Source organism: Sesamum indicum, linkage group LG5 (assembly GCF_026168435.1).
Source record: "Sesamum indicum cultivar Baizhima isolate 11 linkage group LG5, ASM2616843v1, whole genome shotgun sequence".
In the NCBI taxonomy this organism is placed as follows: domain Eukaryota; kingdom Viridiplantae; phylum Streptophyta; class Magnoliopsida; order Lamiales; family Pedaliaceae; genus Sesamum; species Sesamum indicum.
In genome coordinates, this window is record NC_142661.1 from 2,536,490 (window position 1) to 2,561,310 (window position 24,821).

Consider the following 24,821-nt stretch of genomic DNA (forward strand, 5'->3'; position numbering starts at 1 on the left):
GCATAATTTGTGTCTTTCAAAAATACAATATTAAACATACAATATTTATATATAAAATATATAAAAAAGAGATATGAGTTGATAATGAACGGTAATTTTTGTCTTTCAAATTCCAACATCAAACCTACACCACTTATTTTAAAGTATTTTAAATTACTTCAAAACACAAATCTAAACATTATTCAACATACACTTAATTAACTCTATTTTTCTCTCTTTATCTTTAAAACACAAAACAAAACACAAATCTAAACATAAGGAAAAGTTTTTGGTGATTTTAATGATTAACAACAGTTGTGGACCAATTACTAACCATTATTTCTGTAGCGAGACTTTAACATTAATCATAATTAATAATAATGACAAATAATTTTACCATAATTAAAATATTTGATTACTCGTGATCAAAATTTAATTTTTTATATCGTTTATGTAACTGTTATATATAATATTAACTTATCATAATTTTTAAATTGTAATTATTTATAACCTAGAAAATAATTCATATTTTTTCATAGTGAAATATAGGATGAAAGCCCGACAAGACATAGCCGGCCGATTGATACAAAATATTTGACGTTGATTACAAAAATTTAGACATTTATAAAAGAGAATTTTATTGTTGTACTAAAATTTTAGTATCAGAAGGATATGATGAATGGAGGGTAGTGATATATTATTGGAAGGAAGATGAAGATGAAGATGAAGATGAAGATGAAGATGAGATAGTGTAGGGGGGATGCAAGAGGAGAAGTACAAGGGTGAGCAGAGCAGAGCATCCTATAAATGGAAAACGGTTGGCGGAAACATCGGAAGGAACGTGGGAGGGAGAGAGCTTTCTACTAAGGGACTAAGGTTACCCGATCATGAAGACAACCAAAGAGGCATTGTTTCCTTTTCGGGCACGAACAAAATAATTAGCTCTCGCGCTCTCTCGCTGCCGTTTCGTTTCCCTGAACGCCTCACCAGTGTTCAGAGTATCTCTCTCTCTCTCTCTCTGACCTTTTGAAATGTGTCTCGCATTTTGGATTCTTGATTTTGTTTGATTGTTAACATGGTGGTGGAAGAATGATCCGATGCTGTTCGTTTCTCGCATTTTGTGGAAAAATGCATCTATTTTGTCGTGGACTTTTGTTTGTGGATTCCTAGTATGATGTGAAGTTATTGATCAATGTTGGAAATTTTGAGGATGTAATGATTGATCTTCAATTTGGAGGCGATTGTCCTTCTTTTGTTTCCCTCTGTCGACCTGTTTCTTTAGTGAAGAAGAAGTGAGAATGTTGCAGAGGAAAAGATGTTTGGTATTATTTTGATTTTGTCCAATTTCTTTGGGTATAGTTAGTTAGCGTCCCCTCTCTCGTGCATATGTACATGTGACTGAATTGTTTTAGGACTTGTATCTCCTGTCCTAATCAATGTAAGACAATGAAGTGGACCCTGGAATAAACAATGATTGTTCTGTGAAGCTAATTATTTTTGATGTTTGATGATTGACAGAGTTATTTCTTGTTAGACACGACGCAGTGTTCGATCTATCATTTTTCCTTTATGTCCAACTTTTCTGTTGCTGAAAATGAATAATGAATGATGACGAATGACGATTTTTATCTATCATCTGCAGTCCATTTTGGTGAGTTTTAAGCGGCAGAGCAAGCGAGGGCCTTCATAGTACGGTAGGTGTCGATAAAAATCTTGTAGTTCGAGCATATATTCCTTTTCTTTCTTCTCTTTTGGTAATTGTTTACTATAAGGTTGTAAGATCATATGACGAATGGCGCATTTGTTGTTTGACATTTTGTAGGTGTACGGAGATTAGCACCACATTTCTGGTTGTTGATTTTTGCAGCCTCTCTTCTGCGAATCTCAAGTAAGATGTCTCGTTAGTTACATCTGTTTTTCTGATAATCTGTTCATGATTGATGACTATGAACTTGTGAAGACATTTCTGGATTCAGACATCTTATGTATGTAATAATCCAAAATGCATGAAGGGAGACAGTGAGATATGAAGAATGAGTTTCCTCTTACAGAGAACTTGTAGAAAGCTCGACAAGATCGAGATTCTGACAACCATAATAAATTACATCTCGACTTCTTGATGTTCTGTTCCTTAATCAAGAATTTATGCTTTGATTGCAGAAATGTGATGTATAATCTCCCAGGGCAGACTAACCTTCTAGAGATCAACCAGCCTTTAGCATGCGCAGTAACTCTTCCTGCCTCCACGAGACGACTCTTCAAGATGGCCGTAGCCGTTGATCAAGCTCATGGATTCACGTCACTAGCTCGACCCCCTAGATGTAAACGCAAGTCTTCCAGTAAGTTCGATTACAAGATGCTCAATATCAGTCAATCCGAGCTCACACAGTCTCTGGAACATGCCTTTAACTTCAGTTATATCCACAAGAGCTTCTCCACCCCGTGCCTGTCTCATTCCTCTAGACCAGAAGATGATTCTGCTACCAATCCAAGGATCGAAATCATTGTGGGGCATGATGCCCCCCAAATACACGCTCTGGTGGTTGAGGTTGCAGTAGCTATGGCCTGTGGCGTCAACCCTGAGCCAGTGTCGAGTGGGCTTGGTGGTGCCTACTTTCTGCGTGCTAAAAACGGTGATAGGATAGCTGTTGCAAAGCCTGTAGATGAGGAACCTCTAGCATTCAACAACCCCAAAGGCTACACTGGACGGATGTTGGGCCAACCGGGCATGAAAAGTTCCATCAGGATAGGCGAAACAGGCCTTCGTGAATCAGCTGCTTATCTCCTTGACCATGGTGGCTTTGCCGGTGTCCCTCCTACTGCATTGGTCAAATTTTCTCATGTCCGGTTCAACTCAAATAGTTCAGGATCAAATTCAAGCCCGCTTTATAAGATTGCGTCCCTTCAACGTTTCGTGGATCATGATTCTGATGCAGGAGATATGGGCCCTTCAACTTTCTCAGTCACGGATGTACACCATATTGGGATACTGGACATAAGATTGATGAATCTCGACCGACATGCAGGAAACATTCTTGTGAGGAAACAAAATGAGAGTTATGGCCGGGGAGATGCTGAGCTAGTGCCAATAGATCATGGATATTGCTTGCCGGAGTCGCTTGACGATCCATATTTTGAGTGGCTGCATTGCCCTCAGGCTTCAATTCCTTTTTCAGAGATTGCAGTCGACTACATATCCCGTCTCGATCCATATAAAGATGCGGAGCTGCTAAGAACTGAGCTTCCGTCAATCAGGGAGTCTTCCATTCGGGTTCTTGTGATCTGTACGATATTCTTGAAGCAAGCAACGGCCTATGGGTTGTCCCTTGCTGACATGGGTGAAATAATGACTAGAGAAATCAATGGAGGAGAAGAAAATTGGAGTGTGTTGGAGAACTTATGCATGATTGCTAAAGCTCGCTTGAACAATGGACTCACTGATGATAATGTCATCAAGAGTGATCATGGTGAAGAAGACATTGATGTAAGCCATGAGGATCGCCTCAATCAAGAGTCTGATGCCCCTCCTGTTTTTCACAACTCCCCGGCAAAAGGTAAGTCATCAAAATTTCCAATATTCTCGTTGATGATTGTCTAACATGCATCGAGTTAAGGTTATCAAATCCACCCATGCGGGATGCAATTGAATCTATGTGTAGTCAGATAGATCATACGGATAATGCCGAGCACTTCACTTTATGACATCATTGTATTATGTTCTAAATGTAGGCATTTAGACCACACATGTTGATGTCAGTATTTCACTTTATGCCATTATCATAGTACTGTCCGATGAATGTGATTCTTACACAATTGTGGATGAATTTCATGATGATGGGGATGACAACGACAATGCAGGTTGCTTGATATCCCCGGTAGCAAACTACAATCATGATGGGGAAGGCATTTCTTTCGGGGACATGGACAACGATGAGTGGCACTCGTTCTTGGGCATTTTCGAGAAGCTTTTGTCCAAAGCCTTTGAGAAAAGAACATCCATGGGCTTGTCAAACCAAAGGTTTGGATCTTCTTGTGAATTTTGAACAACATATGGAGTGGAAAAACTGCCTACATTTGGTTAGCATCAAATAATCAATGTACACATTAGAGTATGAACACCCCGGATAAAATGCTTAAGACAGTCGATTAAAAAACATCATAGAGTAGAAGGAAAAGGAATAGGCAAGGCGCCATCCTTTCCGATGTAGGATTTTGACCAGGTTTCGATTCCTCACTTGCTTTTACCTTAATTTCCCACTTCATACAATGTCCTGTTGTTTTGTCTATAGAGCTCGAAATTTTGTGTTGGTATCGAACTTGGTGTTTTTTTTTTTTTTTTAAACATAAGACCTTGTAAGTGATACTCTACTATTATAGCAAAGCATAAGCCATAGGCCGAGGATGTACATACAGCCATTGTCTTGATGAATAAAATATGTCTTATGTTATAAGGGGCTAATACAATACAATGTCTCAAAGGACATATAGTACAGAGTTGAGCTTGCAGGTCTAGATCTGATTTGGACATAGTCGCTTAGTTCCTTTTACTTTTGTTTTGTTAGTTGTATTTGAGGTTTTATGCTTGCAAAGGTTGTTATGGAAGATATGAATCTTTGGATGTTTATTCCTGTATCCTGTACAACATATTTTACTTCGGATGTTTTAAATGCATTTATTGGTTAGAGACATATCATGATTCCAATGGTCAACAATTATAATGATTATTATATTAAGTAGGGAAAAATATTATTTTAGTCCGCTAAATATGCCTAATTTTAATTTTAGTCCGATAACTATGTCTATTTTTGTTTAGGTCCAACAACTTACGAAATTGCTTACTTTTAGTCCTCTGACTGATTTTCGGACAATTTTACCCCTATGCAACTTTTGAAAAGCAGTTTTATTCCATATGCACTCATAGGGGTAAAATTATCCGAAAATCAGCCAAAGACTAAAAGTAAGCAATTTCGTAAGTTATTGAACCTAAAAAAAAATGGACATAGTTATCGGGCTAAAATTAAAATTAGGCATACTTAACGGACTAAAATAATACTTTTCCCTATTAAGTATCAACATAGATGAGAGAAAAATTATTAAAATAGCCTATAAATTAGAAATACTATCAACATCTTTAAAGATACGAGTTCTTAACAAACATTTCACACGAGCTCTAAAAATAAATACGATCTAAAACTATACCAGCTAAAAATATATGATTTAAATTTATATAACATGAAACTATACAAGTTGGGTAAATTTCCTACTCATAGTCATGTGCACCAACAAAAAGAAACTAAAAATATAAAGACATCCAAACTAAAAATATTTTTCTTTCTGTATTTCATTAATTTTATATTTTATTTATTAATATTTGATGCGTACAAAAAATTCACGAATATAATAATTTATGGATTTCTTATCTTGCTTTTGTTTTTGCCTCTTTTACTTTTCTTGATTTTAACTTTTTCTTTTCACCTTAATTTAGCTTTCTAAGTTGGATCTTGACTCATACCTTTGATTAAAATAAGAAATTCCAAATATTAGTCAAAAGTATTTTTTTTTTTTTTCTAAAGAAAAATCGTTTGTTTGACAGTGAATGACATATTTTATGAGAATTTAATTACATACTATCATATTATTTTATTTGATAAAATTACTTCAATGTGAAAAAACAATATTTCCATAAGTTGGGAATATATAACCAAAATTTGGAATTGTAAAATCCTAATTAAATCCTAAATACGTAAAATTAGTTTTTTTATATAGTTTTTTTAAAAATAATTCATTGAATTTTTGTGAATATAATTAAAAATTTAGTTTTAATAATTATAAAAATTATTTTAAATTTAAATATTTTAAACTAAATAATAATTTAAATTTATTTAAATATTTTTAATTAAATAACAATTATAAATAACCTATCAAATATCAAATATTTATAACTCATAAACTTAAGTACTATTAAAATAGCTGAGAATCTTTGTACTAGCTCTTCTTTATTAGGTAACAAGGTGCTTTCTTATCTTCCCTTTTTTTTGTCCTTTTTTTCCCCTTGATTTTAACTTTTTTCTTTGTTTCTTAAATTGGCTTTCAAAATTGGATATGACTAAAGCAAAAGGAGTAACAAGTTTTTTTTTTTTTAAATTTGTAGTATTATGGGGATGTCTAAAATTTGAGTTGATTCACATACTATTTTTCGTGTTTTTGTTCATCCTGATAGAAGCCAAACAACTAGGGGTGGCAGCGAGTCGGGTCGATTTTGAGCTCGACTCGAGCTCAATTCCCTTTGTTCATCGACCCACGAGTTTTTTTTTTTTTTTTTAATTTTTTATGTATATATTTTTATTTTTAATTTTTTTATACTTAATTTCATATTCAATACTTTATCAATTTTATACTCAAAATTGACCATATATTATAAGTATTAATCAACACATATATTTTATTTTGCATAATAATAAATTATGGTACTTTATTTATACATCTAATCTTTATACAAAAATCAAATTAATCAACAATTTTATAAATTACATTATTTTTCATAAAATAATTATTTAATATGACACATATACACTTTATGTTATATTTTAATATATATTTATATTGTGTTATACTTTTTTTAAATTGACAAGTAATTCATTTATGATTCTTTTTATCTATTTCAATCGTTTTATATTTATATATACATTATGCAATCTATTTTATTACTTATAAATTTATGTCAAAATTAGTGACTCTTATGAATTAATCTAAAAATAATGATAATAATAAAAATGATGGTTGAACAATTTTAATTATTTTATTATATATATAATGAGAATAAAAAGTTTAATAAACAATTACGATATCTTAAAATTCGGATACCCTATTTATATCAAATTCAAATATATATAAAACTGTGTCTTTTAGATTATATCAAAAGATATGATTTAAAATCACATAGCCGAATTCAATGATACACCGTTTTGAATGATTACTGCTATGTTTCGAGTACGATATCTCGTCATCTGTATATTCAATAAGTCTAAAACTTTACCAAATATATTTTCTGTAAGTTTGATCAAACCCAACCATTTGATCTGAATTTTGATGACCCGATTAACTCATGTTGTTCAATAATATAAGATGAGATAGTTACATCAACATAATACTAATATTTATAAATATATAAATTTATTGCAGATTGTGATCGTATATTGATCTCAACTATAAAATATTTTTATGTATTTCAATTACATTATTCTAGATAATGTATGCTTTTCTACAATTTAATTCTTTAGTATAATTTTTTTTATATTTTACTAATTATATTACTACTAAACTAAATAGTAGTTTATATTTATAACAATAAATTAAAATATTATATTATATTTTACAATTTATTTCCAATACATATATTTATTTCTATTTTTCTCGCTTTATTTTTAAAAAACAAAACAAAATATTTTAGAAACAAAATCAAACATAATGAATAGCTTTATACGAGTGGCAGAGGAAAGTTAGCACTATGTTTGTTTTCATTTTCAACTTATTTTCGAAACAAGTCAAAACATACTCAATGTTTGCCATCATTCAAATACATTTAGGTGTTTTTAACTGTTTTAGCATAAAAACATACATATATATACACACATATATACATAAATATATATAAAAAGGCATGATTTGACAATGAATAGTAATTTTTGTCTCCCAAAATACAACATTAAACATATAATACTTATTTTAAATTATCTCCAAAGACATGATTTGACAATGAATAGTAATTTTTGTCTCTCAAAATACAACATTAAATATATAATACTTATTTTAAATTATTTACATAAACAAATCCAAACATACATATTATCTCTAACACATACTTGTTTATCTTTGTTTTTCTCTCTCTATTTCCACAAAACACAACAAAACACTCAGAAAACGAATCCAAACATTATGTAGAGGTTTCAGTTTTCCATATACGAATAGCATCCACGCGCCAATCACCGCGCGTTGCATTGAGTTCTTCCCTCCACCCCTTGGAATTCTTTTCTTCCTCCACTTCTCAGTCTTCTCCACTTCCTTTCAGTATACATACAACCCCCTGCCCCCCCGGCCCAATCCCACCCCATCCCCCAGAGTCAGCCAGCAGTAGAGATGGCTTACAATCAAACACCAAGGACGATCGACATTGTAGATCACGAGTTGCCCTACGATTCCCACAACACCTATGACGTCATCTTCTTCGGCGACTCCATCCACACAACCGTCACCCACGACCCCGACGTCGCCACCCAGTGGATCTCCCAAACCGAGTCCATCCACCGCCGCCGCCTCAGGTGCCTCATCGTCGGGCTCGACGTCGAGTGGCGCCCCTCCTTCAACCGCTATATCCAGAACCCTGCAGCGACGCTGCAGCTCTGCGTTGGCCGCCGCTGCCTCATCTTTCAACTCATCCACAGCCCCTTCATTCCCTCGGCGATCATCGATTTCCTGGCGAATCCACACTACACCTTCGTGGGGATCGGCATAGAACAGGACCTGGAGAAGCTGGAGGACTACGAGTTAGGGTTGAACACGAAGACGGTGGATTTGAGGAGCTTGGCGGCGGATGAGTACGGGAGGAGGGAGTTGAAGAGCGCGGGACTGAAGCAACTCGCGAGCCTCGTGCTGGAGAAAGAGGTGGAGAAGCCGAAGAGAGTGACGATGAGTAGGTGGGACAACGAGTGGCTGACGCCTCCTCAGGTGCAGTATGCTTGCATTGATGCTTTTGTTTGCTTTGAAATTGGCAGGATCTTGAATGCTTCTGCTTCTACTTCTGGTTAAACCTAGACAAAAATTGGGATTTGTCGTGTCATTTGGCTGTTCTTCAATTTTGTGAATAGATGGTGGCGATTTTAGTTTCTTGATCCTTAAATGAAATGCAGTTTGAATTTTATGAAGATGTGAAATTCTAATTATTGATCAGTAATTTGTTTCTTGGTGAAACCTAATGTTTTCTTGTCCTTTGCATTTGTATTTGGTGTTTGGTTCTTGATTGTTGCTTATAACTGATTGGGAAATTCTAAGCCCCAAAGTCAGATTAGTTGGATTGGGTCGGGTCGCACCCGAACCGCATAGGCCCAAAGACCCGAAATGAAACCCGTTGATCACCACAATAGGAAGGCTTAGGATCATGTCATGTGAATCTGTATCAGCACGAGTCGTTCGGCTATGTAAATATTGTATTAATAAAAAAAATATAAACTATTTTATCTAAATTAATATTCGGTTAGCATGAATGTAGATATATATTATTTTTATTTAAAAATTTAGGTAATAGTTTGTCATTTTTCTTACTATAAAAAGATTATCTATTAAATTTTTATTTTGAAAGATAATCTAATGGGTACTATTTATAAAACCGTTTTAAAAAAAAATTAAACCAAAATATGTCAAAGATAACAACTTATTTGATTCTAACAAAAAAACAAGATTTTGTTAGAATCTTATAAGTTTTTAGAATCAGATCTGATATCATATAAGCTTTTACATCTTATAAGTTGTTACATCTTATTTTTAGAATAAGATCTGATATCTTATACTTTAATTATATTTTAATTTTTTGTTTTCATCTAACAAATAGATACATTTATTAGTTAAAATTTATCGAATATGCTACTATTAAAAACAAAAAAAAAAAGGAAGAAGAAGAATGAAAGTTTATATTTATCCTTGATTGATTTATTATTAACTTAGTTTAGGTCAAACAAATATTTTTCTGACCAAATTATTTTTATACCTTTTCGTAATGCATTAGCCAGTGAAGATGTATAAGAGTGGTTTGGTCAGAAAAAAATTTGATTTAACTTGTAATCAATTAAGTTAATTGAAACTAAATGTGAATTTTTGTTTAATTTTTTTACTAAATTTAATAAATTTTTACTAATAGAAAGATTTATTTGTTACTTGAAAGTAAATTTCAGAGTTTTTAAATATAATTTTATAAAATTATAAAAAATGTACGAGTAATTATACAATATTTGTGCATATAGTTTCTTATAGATAAAGGTATTTTATTTAATATATAATTTAAGAAACGATTACGCCCATCATTTGCTCTATATCAAAAAATGCACATGGCCTTAGAAGGAGTACAAGTTGAATTATACCTAATACATGCTGCCCCAAGAGAGAAGTGGCCTCTGGTCCAGATCCCTTGGAGGGGTCTAATTAGCAAAGAAGCTTGAGAAGGCCCATGAAGAAGGTTCATAGACAGCCTTGGATATCCAAGAATATTAGACGCGTTCTAACCTTCTTTTAAGAGTCCGATAAGGCTTATCCTCTTAGTTCTGTTTGGTCCGTGTGATTAGCTATGATCAAATTATTTATTATGATTAATAATAAGTTTGGTTTGTCGGACCCAATCTTATTAATCATAATATATGATATTATGAATTAAGCTTATTTAATTAGTATAAATAATCCTCATCTCCACTCTCACCTCTCTTTCTCCCATTTTCTCTTTTTTCTCCCAATGAATTAACGGCGCTTATTTCTCCCCCTTTCTCCCATCTTTCTCCGATCAAATCCGATGAATTATGTATTCTCTCGGTGAGATTCTTTGCTGGCAGTGGTTGATTGAAGCAGCGAGGAAGATTGTATTATTGACAGACGATTATTTCTTCCCTTATCTCCTATCTTTCTTCGATCAAAATCCAACGAATAAAATAATGATTTAATAATAAAACATAGTAAAAATATTACTTCTTTCTTTTTTGGACATTTAAAAAATCCTTGAATTTTTATCATTTTTTACTTAATTGAATATGTATTTTCAACTTCAATTTTATATAAATATAGACAAAAAAAAGAAGAAATATTTCACAAATTAATTTTTATTTAAGTATTTGTATTTCAATAAATAACTTAGTGGTTTTTTTAATTATTTTTTAAATCATTCACAAGCTACAGTATAAAAATATAAATACCTTAAAAATAGATACTCTTTATATAGTTTTTTTATTTTATTTAATTATATGTTATCATCCTTTCAACTAAACACCATAGTATATTATTAAATGAGATATCCCACGGCAATAACTCAGATCAAATATCATATAAATGCAAGATAGGATTAATAGTCATTCAATTTTTCATCCTATCTAATCCTATCACGCTTAATTCTATCACACAAACCAAACGAGCCCCAACCTTTTGCTGAATCAAGTAAAGTATTTTATTTATAAATAATAAAATAAATGAGAAGGAGTCATCTTCCGAGTTCCAATTATTAATTGTTTTCTGTTTCAAAATTAGATGTAGAGATGTGATGGGTATGTTCTGCTCATTCCTAAATTTTTTTTGATGTCACATAATTGTACTGAACGTAAATTTCTATTTCTGTAATAAAATTTACTTTCATTTTCACCATAAGAAAAAATGTTATCTTTTTCCCTCTTCACTCAGACAAAGCCTCTAGGCCTTGTTGGAGGTTAACTTCAGTTTTCTGCATTAAATCTAACACAATTACGGTCAATTTGAAGGAGTTATGACACATTCAATCCGAGTAGCATATTTCATGCCTGTGATTCTGCTTCATGAATAATGGGGGCACTCGTTATGAATCTCAGAGCTTTCAACAGATATATATATATATATATATATATATATAAATATTGATTATGCATCAAACGTTAAACTTTGAAAACTGTCTGAAGAAGTACAGTAGCTGTTCCTCAAGAATAACATCCAAAGGAACAAACAAAATGTTGCAAGAATATGGATCAATGAAGAGCATTGACCTCAGAAAATGTACACAGCCTGAGAACCCTGAGTCTCACACATTTCCGGAAGCCACACGTTTGAACAAGTCGGCAGGCAACCTTGGAGTGGGAACAGCTTGGAGAGGAGTTCTCATGTAAGTCACTGTTCCAGGTTGCTCCATCATGTCCATGTCTTCAGGCTTCGTCCCGGCCGGAGGTGTCCATGTGAAGTGGTGCAACATGTGCCCCAACATGGAGGTCACCAAGTAGATAGCAAGTTGTGCACCGGGGCAGATACGCCTTCCGGAGCCGAAGGGGAGTAGCCGGTAGTCAGTACCCTTCATGTCGATGTCCTCCTCTTGGAACCGCTCGGGCCTGAATTCAAGAGGGTTTTTCCACACGGCTGGATCCCTGGCAAGGGCCCAGACATTAACGCTCACGGTGGCTCCTTTCGGGATGTCGTAACCGCCAATCTTGACATTGGTGCTGGCCTTGTGGGGGAGCATTAATGGGGTTGGAGGGTGCATCCTGAAGCATTCTTTGGTCACACATTGCAAGTAAGGAAGGTTGGGGATATCGGCTTCGGTCATGACACGGTCACTACCAACCACTCGGTCGAGTTCCTCTTGCACCTTCTGTTGCACCCTTGGGTTCCTAACCAACTCTGCCATAGCCCATTCGACGGTAATAGTGGTGGTGTCCATACCCGCAGAGATCATATCCTGCAGAAGTTGAAAAATCTACATCAAGATATGTGGATAGCCCACAAAGATACAGACGCGTACACAAGAAAGATTCTCCCGAAGAATCTTCCTCGGATCTAAAGATGGACATGGGCAGAGTCCAATGTTTACTCAACCACATATTAAGTCATAGTTGTGGATATTTTATCAACGAAACAAGTCCACATCAAACAACATCAACAACCACTTTGTTGAAGAGATCTTCATTGCATAAGATTGCAGGCAACATTATAGACAAGTTTTCTTTCAATCAGGGAAGTACAAAGAGTTCTTGCATATGTATTTGGGGCAGGGTTGATTCACAAGATAACAAGTTTTTCGCTTTACTTACCCAAAGGAGGCCGATAACGGTGTCATCACTGAGATCATATTCTTTCTGAAGAGTAAGCAATGCATCGACAAAGTGGTTTTTAGTATTTCCTGTCTTCTGGCGAGCAAGAGTGTGTTCTTGCATGATTTTCTTAGTAAAACTATCCGCAAGAGCATCGTGCTCGGCAAGTAACTGGTTCTCAGTCTTGAACAAGAACCTAAACCATGGGAGGAACTCTGCCCAGGATTTCTTGGTACCCAACTTAATCCCATTGTGTAGAATAGCCTTCAACTCTTCTCCCTGCCCGTCGACTACGCCATTTGAGTCCATGAACCTCTTCCCGAATGTCAATCTGGTTATGTGCAGGAACGCCATCATCCCCAGGTATTCACGCAACACCAAAGCTTTACCCTTATTTTCTGGGACAGATTAGTGAATTCAATCACATTAGCAGTTAACAGAGGTGCAAGAACATTGCACAATCATTAATTCAAGCAACTGTACTAATCGGACAGAGACAAATAACATCTCAACTAAGTTATCCAGATTCCAGTACGACTATGAAGAGAATCAAATTGTGCTGAACAAGCAATGCATCAAATATGTTGACGCACACATTTCCATGTATCAAACTTGAAAAGATTCAGATCTCTTCCCCTTCTACAGTAGATAAACTCAAAACCTATACAACTACAGTTGCTCGTATCAAGATCATGTCTAAATCCTAAATCTAGCGAGATCCATCAACAGAAACGCAATAACAAATAAACAATTCCTTACCAGGCTTATTGCAGTCCTTGAAGATAGATTCAACCATGGCAGTGACCTCATCCTCCCTAATAGGCCGCAGCCCTTCAAGCCTCTTCATAGAGAAGAGCTCAAGAGTGCACAGTTTCCTGACCTTAACATAGTGGGGGCCATAATCGGACCAAATCAAGTCCGCCCCATTCTTGCTGAACTTAGCAATCTGTCGGGTCCTGTTCCTGTTGGCCAACTGCTGATCATTGTCTTTCAACACCTCTTTAGCTAGCTCAGCTGAGTTCACCACAACGCTGAGGTGGGAGCCCAAGTAGACAGAGAAAATGGGGCCGTAGACTTGAGACCACTCGGTGAAGCAGCGGACGAGGAGAGGCTTGATGTCGTAGAGATTGCCGACGACGGGGAGGGGCCGGGGGCCGGGAGGGAGCTTGTAGCGGAGGCGCTGGAAGAGCTTGTAGGCGATGAAGATGGTGAGGAAGGAGAGGATGAGTAGAGGTAAAGCCATGTTGACTTGGGGGGTGGGGATGAGAGATGGGTGGGGGGTAGGGGGGTGTATTTATGGGAGGAAGTGGGGATAGGGGTTAGTTGGAGTGTGTGTTTGTGTGTGAAAGTTTGATGGATGGAGAAATGCTCTACCACTTGAGTCGTTATTGCATTCTCAACTATTACGAATTTACGATAGTTGTCGGGAATCTGATATAACGAAAATTTTTAGTCAGATTAAGTCTGGTTAAATAAAATTAATTATATAATAAATATATTATATTTGTTATGTGATTGATTAATTTTTTTTACCACATATATTATACTAGTCATATGATTGATTCCATATTATCGAGTCGGGTTCGAATTAGAATTTTCTATGATTCAAAGAAAATTATACCCGGATCAGTTTTAGTTAGTTCTAAACCAATTATATAAGATATATAATATATTCATCATACAATCGATGTGCAATTTAAAAAAGTGACCAACCACATAGCAAGTATATCACACTTACTAATTTAATCATTAAGATCGGGTATTTATCATACTTTATGTGAGTTATTGTAATTTATTTATTATTCTTAATGATATCGACATATTTAACTAAATTGATGTATTACTCAATCTATTAAGATATTACTGTAATTACGTATGTAACTATTTACAAAGGATAAAAAAAGAAAAAAAAATACTTGTAGCCTTATTCCAATGTTGTATGTATAACAAACCATTGTCTGATGTTCTCTTTGGTCGTAGACGAGACCTAATTTGATTGGTAAAATAAAGATTTATGTTCAAAAAATTATATGTTCGAGTCAACAAAAACTGTAAAATTGTTACAGATTAATTATATTTGATATTGATAAATACACTAAAAGTTAACGAGATGTGTTGGTTTACCAATTTTTTTGACTCTGTAATACAGTAAAAGTTCCATCCGAATGTTTTTTACAGCAACGATTTTCCTTAAAAAATCTACCAGATGTCAGAAAATGTGAATTTTGGCTTGAAAATGTATGATATTACTCTAAATATGATCATTAATAAATGTACGATTATATGTTAATTTACTAATTTATGCAATAATATATATATATATATAATTTAATTTTATAAGAAAAAATAATCAAAAAATCATGTCCCATATTTTATTTTATTTGGAATAAAATAAGGGACATGGAAGTCATAAAATTTCACCTAACTCAGACCCCACGTGGTTTAGACTACCAACGAATCGCTATCACCTCCCATATTTCAACAATAAGAAACGTGTCTTCCATCAATATTCTTTTCCCAATTATTCATTAATTATAAAAAAAAATTAAAAAACCAGTTGACCAATTAATATTATGTATTTTATATTTATTTTTACAATTGAGTAAATTACAACCGATTATTTTAAAATTTATTATAATTATAAATATTCTATTATTATTTAAAATTTATAAATATTCCTTAAAAGTAATGGTTGCTGAATAAATATCCCTGCGTGGTAGTCCGTTGTAGATTATTGTTTGTTAGATAATTGTTAATTTAATAAAATATTTATAATTTTTTAAATAATAAAAAAATATTTATTATTATGACAAATTTCGACAGAGTCATATTTAGATTGAAATTTTTGAACATGAGAGAATTGTTTAAATAAAGGGTCACAAATTATTGCATATCATAAAATTTTGAAAGTCCATCAAAATATTTGAAATTTTTTACTATTATGGTAATATTAAATGATCCAAATAAATTTAAAAAAATTATTATTAAAAATTTAAAATTTCAAAATTCAAATTCATTAGAACAAACACAATTTTAAAGAAATGTTGAATTTTGGAAAACCAAAGATCAATTTTTTATTGGCCCAAACTTGAATAATAAAAAGAAAAATTACATGCGATAATTTATATTTTGTCGTGTGATTGTATTAACTTAAAGAAAATCGCAAATCACAAACGAGTAGGATCACAACGGATATTGTGGTTAGTTAAGTATTATGCATATTCGATATGTGTGTATAATTTAAAATTTTATTATATTTATTTAATTGAAATTTTAAACAAATAAAATAAATAACTTGTTGGAATTGATAAAAATAAATTAACTTTAAATATGATAAATAAAATATTATTAATATAATTAATTAATAACAAAACAGTGACTTATGGAAGAAATAATATCGATTTATTGTGGTTCGCACGTAATAATTTATTACTTATAAGGAGAAAGATGTAATAATGTTAAGCTCACTCCACACACGCACACACGCACACACACATATATATTACATTTATCCCTTTATAAGTATAAAAATTTACTTGAAAATGTTAAATAAATGACAAAATAAAATAAAAAAAATTACGTAAATTTTGTTTTTAGTATTTCTCATCCATACCCTAATAGTATAGAGTCAAGTAAATAGAGAATTTTAAGAGAAAATATAAATAATATTTTAATTTTTTTTTTGAAAAAAAGTATAATGTTATATTTTTTAAGGCAATCTATGTGTAACTAGATCACTATGTTTCCTAGTACTAATTGCTTAGATGCATGTCTGTACAATATGGCTCACTACAATGCCCTAAATATAATTTATTTTCAGTTGTTAATTAATATATTTTTAGGAGAAATTATGAGGTCAACATGAATTCTACTCGGATTGAATTTTTTGTTGCAAAATAAAAATGACATCATATATTTTATTTTATTTTTAAAAAAATTATATATATATTAAATGAAATACGAGATGAAATAAACTTTATAATAAAAATTTGAATGTGTGCCACTCATAAATATTTGACATTGGGTTAGGTGGAGTTGTATAAATTTGGACATACTGAAATTTTGGGTTCGAGAAGAGTTTCAGACTGATATACTGTCTAAATTCCTTATCTCGAACTTAAATGTAGTTGAAGTCTCTTACGAGACACTTCAATGATTGAAAAACAAACATTTTATAGTTGAGATGTTGGGTCCAAAACTTATTGAACATGTATATAAATAGGGGCCTACATCGGTAATCTCCAATTCGTAATTTGTGTTGCATTCGATATGTGCAAATTGTGTAATACTATTTAAAATAAAATATTTATTGTTGAACATAATATATACAAAACATAATAACTAAATATTAAATTTATAAGAACATGATAAAAAAAATATGCATGAAAAAAGTATCAAAAAATGGTGGATAAGTGGAAAATCAGATAAATAAATAAAAAGAAGTTAAACTAAATATTAAAACAATAGACAAATAAAAAAAAAAAAAAAAGACAGAGACGCTAAAAAGGTACTCTTCCTTAATATATAATATAGATACGTAATTATCATATGATTTGTATTAGTAGATGTCGCACTACTATGATTATTTTCTCAATAACAACACGAACTTAACTATTAACGTAGCGCTATTTTATTATCCGATGCAAATATTAAAAGAAAAAAAAGGAATTTTGTAAATAAAAAAATATTCTTGAAAACCCTTTACTTATTATTTCATTAATTTATATATATATGTATATATATTATTCCTAGTGGGAATATTTGGATTTTTTTTTTTAATTAATGATTGAGGCAAAGTCCAAGGTATTTTTCCACTCAGCAGCCCTCAATGGGTTAGGTCGGGTTCTGAAAGAGTTGAATGGTAGGTTAATAGATTTATCAATTATTTTTTATTATTTAAAATTTCCCACCTACCTACCAACTTTCTCTTTACCTTTTTCTTTTTATTTAAATAAATAATAAATAATAAATTATTAAATTTGAGACATGACGTATTTAATGTGGCTACTATTTAATTTTAATTTGTGAAAAATCATGTAGTAAGAGAAGCATCACGTGTCATTGCCACCTACCACACACAACTTCTTCACAATTAATGCACTTTATTTTTAGTAGGGTAATTACGACGAAATTTGTTATAATTATCTAAAAAATATTATTTAAAAAATTATAGATATTATTTTAAGAATAATTACACTATCTTCTCTTGCGATTTGGTGTAATTATACGTAAAAACTTTGTAGTTTGGAAAATTGCATTTAGCACTCATAAAATTTGCTTTCGTCTAACAGATATATACTCCGTTCTTTAAAATTCATGAAAAATTTAATATTTTACCCTTGATTGACCTAAAGTTGACTTATTGTAGGTCAAATAATTTTTCTGAACTAAACTACCCTTATAACGATGAAGATATACCTCCTCATATGTATTAATGCGTAAATACATATGACGGTAAATTTGGTCATAAAAATATTTATTTGACATGCTATAAGTTAGTAATAAGTCAATCGAGGGTAAATATAATTTTTTTTTCTAAATTTTTTTCAACTTCAGCAAATTCAGTGAAATTTTGACTAATAGGGGGGGCTTATTTCGTAAACAGAAGCAAATATTAGGGGTGCTATAATAATTTTTCAAACTACAGGAATTTACAATTAATTATATAAAACTTCAGGGGAGGAAAGTATAATTATCCCTTTTTAGAATTAACAATTATTTAACAAATATACCTTAGTAATGGGCTGTTACGGGATATTTATTAGACGGCTATTAATTTTAAAAATTTATCTGTAATTATGATAAATATCAGGATAATCTGTTGTAATTTATCATTATTTATAAGGCCACACTCAAAAATGTCCAAATAATAATATTAATTTTACTAATTAAATGGATATGATCATAAAAAAAAACTTTAAATATATATTTGAGTTTGTCTTAAGTAAAATTGTACTTTTATAGAAACTTTGAACAATATTTCTTTTTTTTTTTCCTTCCCTAAAGCATTTAAAATTTTTGGAAATAGTCAAATTTTTCCTAGTTTGGAAGCCCACAAAATTGGAACAGTGAAAAGTTACATGATGCATAAAATATGTGACACGTCGTTCATGCGTACATATAAGTAATTAATAATTTATTCATGAAAAAACATGTGACACGTCGCTCATGCGTGTATATAATAAATATTTTTTTGCACTTTCAAATGATTTTTATATATAAAAGTAAAATATAGAAATCAATACATTACATAGCTTTATAAAAAAATATAGTATAACGATGTCATTAAACGTCATTTGTGACTGTAGTGGATCTTTTCTTGTTATATTAGTATAGAAGCATAGATATATTTGAATAAATAGATACCTTAGGCGTGTCTATTAAATTAATGTATAATAAATATCTGATTGTGTCATCATGAATACGTTTGAAATTATGAGTTTGAGTCCCACAAAATGTGTGTGAACTTGTTTGACTTAATGTAAGTATAATAATGAGTATGTATTTCACTTATTATGAGTTTATAGTAATACAAAATTTATTATAATTTGAGTTTATTGATAAAATGAGTATAATTCCTCAATTTATTGATATTGATGTAATTATATAATTATCAACTTTATAAAAAATAAAATAATGAAACCTGACTTAACTAGCAAGTGGGCGCCCCGGTTCATAGGTTTTGGGCCATTACACGTTCCAGCCCATATCTAGTTGGGCCTGTTTCTTAAAACATATAGATCTTTTTCTTTTGCGGCCCAATCAATTCCAAATCCATTTAACGGATCTATTTAACTAACTTTCAAATTCTCAACTAACTCTCTCTCCAAGAGCAAGAAAAATGAACCAGAATTTTTTAAATTTAACAACAATTTACAGTTTTATAACCAGTTATATAAATAAAAAATTCTAATACCAATCGAGTTTGATCAAATTTAAATTAATTATATAATAAGTATAATACACTCATCGTTTGATTGACGTACAGTTCAAGAAAAATAATCAAATCATATGACAATTGTACCGATTGGTCTGGCCAAACCTGATTCGAGTAAGAATTTTTTATTATATGAATTGTGAATTCAAAAATCATAACCACGTTTTCTAAAATTAATTATTCCAAAATCAGTTATCTGATATTAATTATGCAACCACCAGACCAAACTGAGCCTCGAAAAAATCCTATATCAGTGTTTAACGACAACAAACCATCAATATTTACAAGATTCAGTGATCCACCATGCTGTATATGTTTCACATGTAATAACACATATTTAATGAAATACGAACGTATTCCTAAAATCAAGTGTTCCAAAATCAATTATCCCATAATCAATTATGCAACAGCCAGCCCAAATCGACCCTTGGAAAATAAACAACAAGAAAGATCCACCATAGTGTATGTTCATGGGAAATTATAACCCAGATTGAGTTTGATCGAATTTGAACTGATTATCTGACAAGTGCAATACACTTGCCGTGTGATTACTGCACAAAGAAAGTGACCGATCGCTTGGTAAGTTTGTGTAATAATTTTCCATGTTCCACATGTGTTAACAGTAATTAGGTCAAGCTATCCTTGAAACCATGGTGCTGAAAATCTTGGCTTCCTGTTTCACATATTGCTTCTGTTTGTCTCTCAACTCCTTGAGTTTGATCTTCAAGTCTCTGGTTGTCCGAAAAGTTCAGTTTCAACAACATTAGTCAGTGTCCTGAACAAGGATAAGAATGACTTGAAACAGACAAGTTCCGGATACGTACTTGTTGTTCGGGTCAATGCCTAAAGCCCTGTTAATATCTTCCTCAGCTTTCTCCAGATCTGATGTTCTCATATACGCTTGCGCTCGTCTGAAGAGTGCTTTCACGTTACACGGATCTAGTTGCAGTACCTGTTGCAAAGCGTGATTTGATTGTATGATTGATCATATTTTTTGAACTGTACACTGATCACTTGACAGTGTCGATGCTTTCTACAATGGATGTAGACAAAGAGAGAATCGAACAGGGACAACCTTAGTGCAGAGTCTTGAGGCCTCTTGATCTTCTCCGAGTTTTAGTTTGCATGCAGCATCATTCAAATAACACGCCAACCGCAGTGTGTTTGCCTTGTGTTTTTCATCGTAGCTCAAGGAATGGCTGTACTCGACGTATTTTGAAGCCTGCAGAGGTGTTAGAAGATTGACAAAACTGTATCAGTCCGATGAAAAATTAACTGACAGGATTTCAGTTTTAGCAATTCCTAGTATTTTGCAAACTATTGTTTTGCTTTCCTAGATCACATTCCTTCTCATACTTCTTAGAGGCCAGTTGAAATTTCCCAGCTTTGAAGAGTATGTTTCCCTCAAGCTTCTTTGCTTCGCATGCCGTTATTCGTTCTTGGGCATCCATTTTCCAAAAGGGCTTCTCCTGCAACCCAAAATTAGGTCAGCAGTGGAACCTACGTTATGCTGATGTGTTGTGATCAGTACTATATGCAAGAATCGTACGAGTACGAACTTATGTAGGAAAGTAAACCTTGACGAAGTCGATCAGTTTGATGTCATAAAGAACTGAGGAAGCAGAACTCAATCTCTCATCTTTAGGGGCATTCAAGAACTCAGAACTGATCTTCACTACAGCTTCTTCTCCTTTCCTCATGGTCATAACTGCCCTGTCCAAACCCTCATGGATTTGTTCTGCAGAGGAATGTGAAGAGGAAGTTTATGAATGCAGCAAAACCTATGCGTTAAAAGAACTGAGAAACTGAAGAAGAAAATGAAGGACTATGTTATATACCTTCTGCACACATGTACTCAAAGGGTTCTTCCTCGGATCCTCGCCTTTCAAAAACCGTACCATCTTCTAGCTTACCGACGTACACCACTGCAACAGTTCAGACAACATGGATACTGAAAATGCCAAGAATTCTAGTCGGGGAAGGACAATTTGCGGAAGCTACCTTTTGCGATGGACCCTTCGTTAGGACGATCAAATGCTTCTCCCTTATTCATTATTTTCTTTAGGATTTTGTTGTCTCCTCTGACGTCAACTACCGTTTTCCACGATACAAGTTCAAGATGAATGATCAAATCCGGATATGGTGGGAAAATGCCGTCTCCGCAATGCCTAAGGCCATCTACAGATTACCATAAAGTTGAGTATGGGGAGTTGGGCATTATATTGCTTGAAAAATAACAATTCGACTGCAAATTGGAATTACATCTCGTCTTGCACTTCATAAATTCACACCATGTGTATATAACTCATATCATCTGTATTTTTAAGAAATACTTTTATACACGAGAGATATACATCTGAACGTATAGTACCAAGTTGTAACGGAAGCTTCGGACAGGAAAAACAGATCAACTTACAAGAGAACTTAACGCATAGCTCGGCTTTCTCTCCCTTCCTCATGGTTTTCACAGCTCTGCTCATTGCAGGACAGAGATGGCCTAATAAAAAATCTCACCAAATTAGTGCTATAAAACAACCAAAACTTAGCATAGACAGCCTTAGTAAGAGCAAATGTGAAACTTAGCTCACCGTTTGTCAAAGAGAACTCCAGGCCTTCCTCAGACTTAGAGATGACAACTCCATTCTCGTTCTTGGCTATGTACTTGACTACAAGAACGAAAGATGATAACCGGATTACATTTCCAGCACAGTTCAAATGTTAGCAGCCAATGTGGGAAATGGGAATGATGATTAGTACAGTTATCTGGAGCCATTGTTCAGCTAGAAACTACGTAACATGGCATTTCTGGTAGAAACGCCCTCTCTATAACAATAGGGATGGCAACTGATCAGGTTTTGGAGCGCTCTGCTAAGACCTGAGGCTCGACTCGCCAGCAAACCGTTCCACCCAACCCAAACCCACTATGCAATCGAATCAATGCAGATCAGATGAACACATAAACAGTTACCTAAAACTTCATCGGCATCATTGGGAGTAGCCCATCCCTCTCCTTCCCGTGTTATCTTCTTCAGTATTCCTCCGTCCCCACAAATATCTCTGACGGGGCACCATGATATCAGCTCAATGTCGAAAATGAGAGTCGCGTTTGGAGGAATAATAGGAGGAGAGCCAGTTTTCCCATAGGCCAATTCTGGTGGGATTGTGAAAACTGCTCTTTCACCTTTTCTCATAGTAGCAATGCCCTCATCCCATCCTTCTATGACTTCACCTGTTTTCAAATCCAAGTTCCTTTACTTACCAAAACATGGTTCAAACAAAACAAGTAGACAATGTTTAAGGATACTGGAGCACATACACTGTCCTAATTTGAACCTGAAAGGAGCTCCCTTTTCTCGAGTTGAATCAAAATACTCCCCCTCTTGTAGTTTCACATTGTAATGGACTGAAACAAGAAACAGAACAAGTAGTTGTCTGTAAGACAATGCAGCCACAATTCTTGAATCTGAATTGATTTTTCGGCACTTTTCACTTTCCCAAACGACCTTCACTACTATGTATGTACACAAAGTTGATAATATCAGCAACCTTTCTGACACACTAACAAGAACACATATGCTTGCTTATTCAGACGGGACCATTCCGATTGCTTTTTGCATGGGCTTTTTTTTCAAAAGGACAACATAGTTTACCTTCAACTTCGTCACCTGAGACCGGAGTTTGCCATGAAATTCCTTTCCGGACGATCTTTTTGCGCAAACCTCTTGTCCCAATAACCGTCTCAGGCAAAACTGGAACCTCTGCTTCAGTCTGTAAGGAGATTGAGTTATGCCAAGAAATTACCATTTCCTTTCCCATTCCTATGTGCGAGAGAGAGAGAGAGAGAGAGAGAGAGAGAGAGATAAGGGTGTATTTGTATGTGTGTATTACAATGTTACAGTTGAAGATAAGCCGTTAGTTTCCCTCCTTAGGTTGTCTTTCTGTTAAGTGGTAACTAACTTACAAAGTTTGGGCCCATTCACAATGGGCCTAACTCCAGAGAACTTATAAACGGAGTTATATCTTGGACTGAATAAGTTCAGTTGGGCTGGCCCAATTGATAATGCCACTGAAGCCCAATAACGAGATAGTTCCTATCACTATGTTATAGATATGTCATTAATTATCTGTGGTGACAGCTTTATGCACAAATTTGGTCACTAATAATTATATAGTGATAAGATAAAACTTGTCAATTAATAAATATTTTTAGTGATAATTTTAAAATTGTAACTTGATATCTTATTATTAATATAATATTTTTTTGTAGTGATTGGTAGAGGCTTAATTATTTTTTTACTATAAAAAAAGAAAATTATAAAAATAATATTTTTTGAAATAGTAAATTACAATAAATTATAATGTTAAAATTTTATTAATTAAAAAAATTACAATTATCTATACAAATGTAATAATATGTAATTTTTTTATAAATGTGCACTGGCACATTTGATCGTCTTGAAGAATCTCCTCTTTGTTGGTAGTGTTGCCCTTTACGAGATTTGCGGTCAATCTTTCTTGTTCTGAATACGTGATTTTTGGTTTCGACCAGGACGTGTAGATATATGAATAGTAGTATCGTGGACCAACTTAAAGTTTGGGGTGTTCCAATAATCTTCTGATGGCAAAGGTTCAAAAGATTTAAAATATGTATTTCTATAAGCCATTATATCATAATAATCCTTAATCATTGATCCAGTATTTTTGTATGCAACACATATTTTTTGAGCATGAGAGCAAAGGATGCCAAATTGAGTATACTTGTCGCATGAACATTCTCGATTGGCAATTTTGACAACATGGATGTTAGTCCATGTCCATACTGGCGTTTTGTAGTGACCGAGGCGGACTGTTGAAATTGATGGTATTTCGTGACAGTATGCTCAACAAATTTTGTTCTCTGTGCTTTTATTACAATTAATTTAATTTATGAATGATATGTACCGTTATTCATTGTCAAGAATATTTGCCTAGCTAATTGAACTTGCAAATTCGTAATTATTTGTTTAGTTCAATATAACTAGTAGTAACATAGCATAATTGATTATGTAAAATTTTTTGATTATGTTGTGGGGAATGCACAATCTAACTTGAATAAATCACTGTAGGAA

The 24,821-nt window shown here is 33.2% G+C and overlaps 4 protein-coding genes across 4 annotated transcripts; 2 read left to right on the top strand and 2 right to left on the bottom strand.

Moving 5' to 3' along the window:
* The first annotated feature begins 3 nt into the window (after positions 1-3).
* On the top strand, positions 4-4,430 carry LOC105162702 (phosphatidylinositol 4-kinase gamma 8). The gene is made up of 5 exons (XM_011080794.3): positions 4-977; positions 1,622-1,673; positions 1,802-1,867; positions 2,140-3,533; positions 3,838-4,430. Exons 4-5 carry the CDS (start codon positions 2,147-2,149, stop codon positions 4,020-4,022), a joined length of 1,572 nt encoding a protein of 523 aa, XP_011079096.2. The 5' UTR covers positions 4-977; positions 1,622-1,673; positions 1,802-1,867; positions 2,140-2,146; the 3' UTR covers positions 4,023-4,430.
* A 3,506-nt stretch (positions 4,431-7,936) lies between these two features.
* Positions 7,937-8,900, top strand: LOC105162701 (3'-5' exonuclease). The gene has a single exon (XM_011080793.3). It carries the CDS (start codon positions 8,116-8,118, stop codon positions 8,782-8,784), a length of 669 nt encoding a protein of 222 aa, XP_011079095.1. The 5' UTR covers positions 7,937-8,115; the 3' UTR covers positions 8,785-8,900.
* Positions 8,901-11,776: 2,876 nt separating this feature from the next.
* On the bottom strand, positions 11,777-14,019 carry LOC105162700 (cytochrome P450 98A3). Its single transcript, NM_001304410.1, is given in 3 exon segments — positions 11,777-12,424; positions 12,777-13,174; positions 13,536-14,019. Coding segments are annotated over 3 exon segments (1,530 nt in total).
* Positions 14,020-20,049: 6,030 nt separating this feature from the next.
* LOC105162699 (peptidyl-prolyl cis-trans isomerase FKBP65) lies at positions 20,050-23,604 on the bottom strand. The gene is made up of 12 exons (XM_088880420.1): positions 23,364-23,604; positions 23,030-23,116; positions 22,682-22,942; positions 22,302-22,379; positions 22,130-22,210; positions 21,715-21,891; positions 21,552-21,638; positions 21,291-21,451; positions 21,059-21,182; positions 20,789-20,934; positions 20,538-20,665; positions 20,050-20,444 (listed from the first exon to the last, which is right to left on the bottom strand). Exons 1-12 carry the CDS (start codon positions 23,527-23,529, stop codon positions 20,345-20,347), a joined length of 1,596 nt encoding a protein of 531 aa, XP_088736546.1. The 5' UTR covers positions 23,530-23,604; the 3' UTR covers positions 20,050-20,344.
* Positions 23,605-24,821: the final 1,217 nt, after the last annotated feature.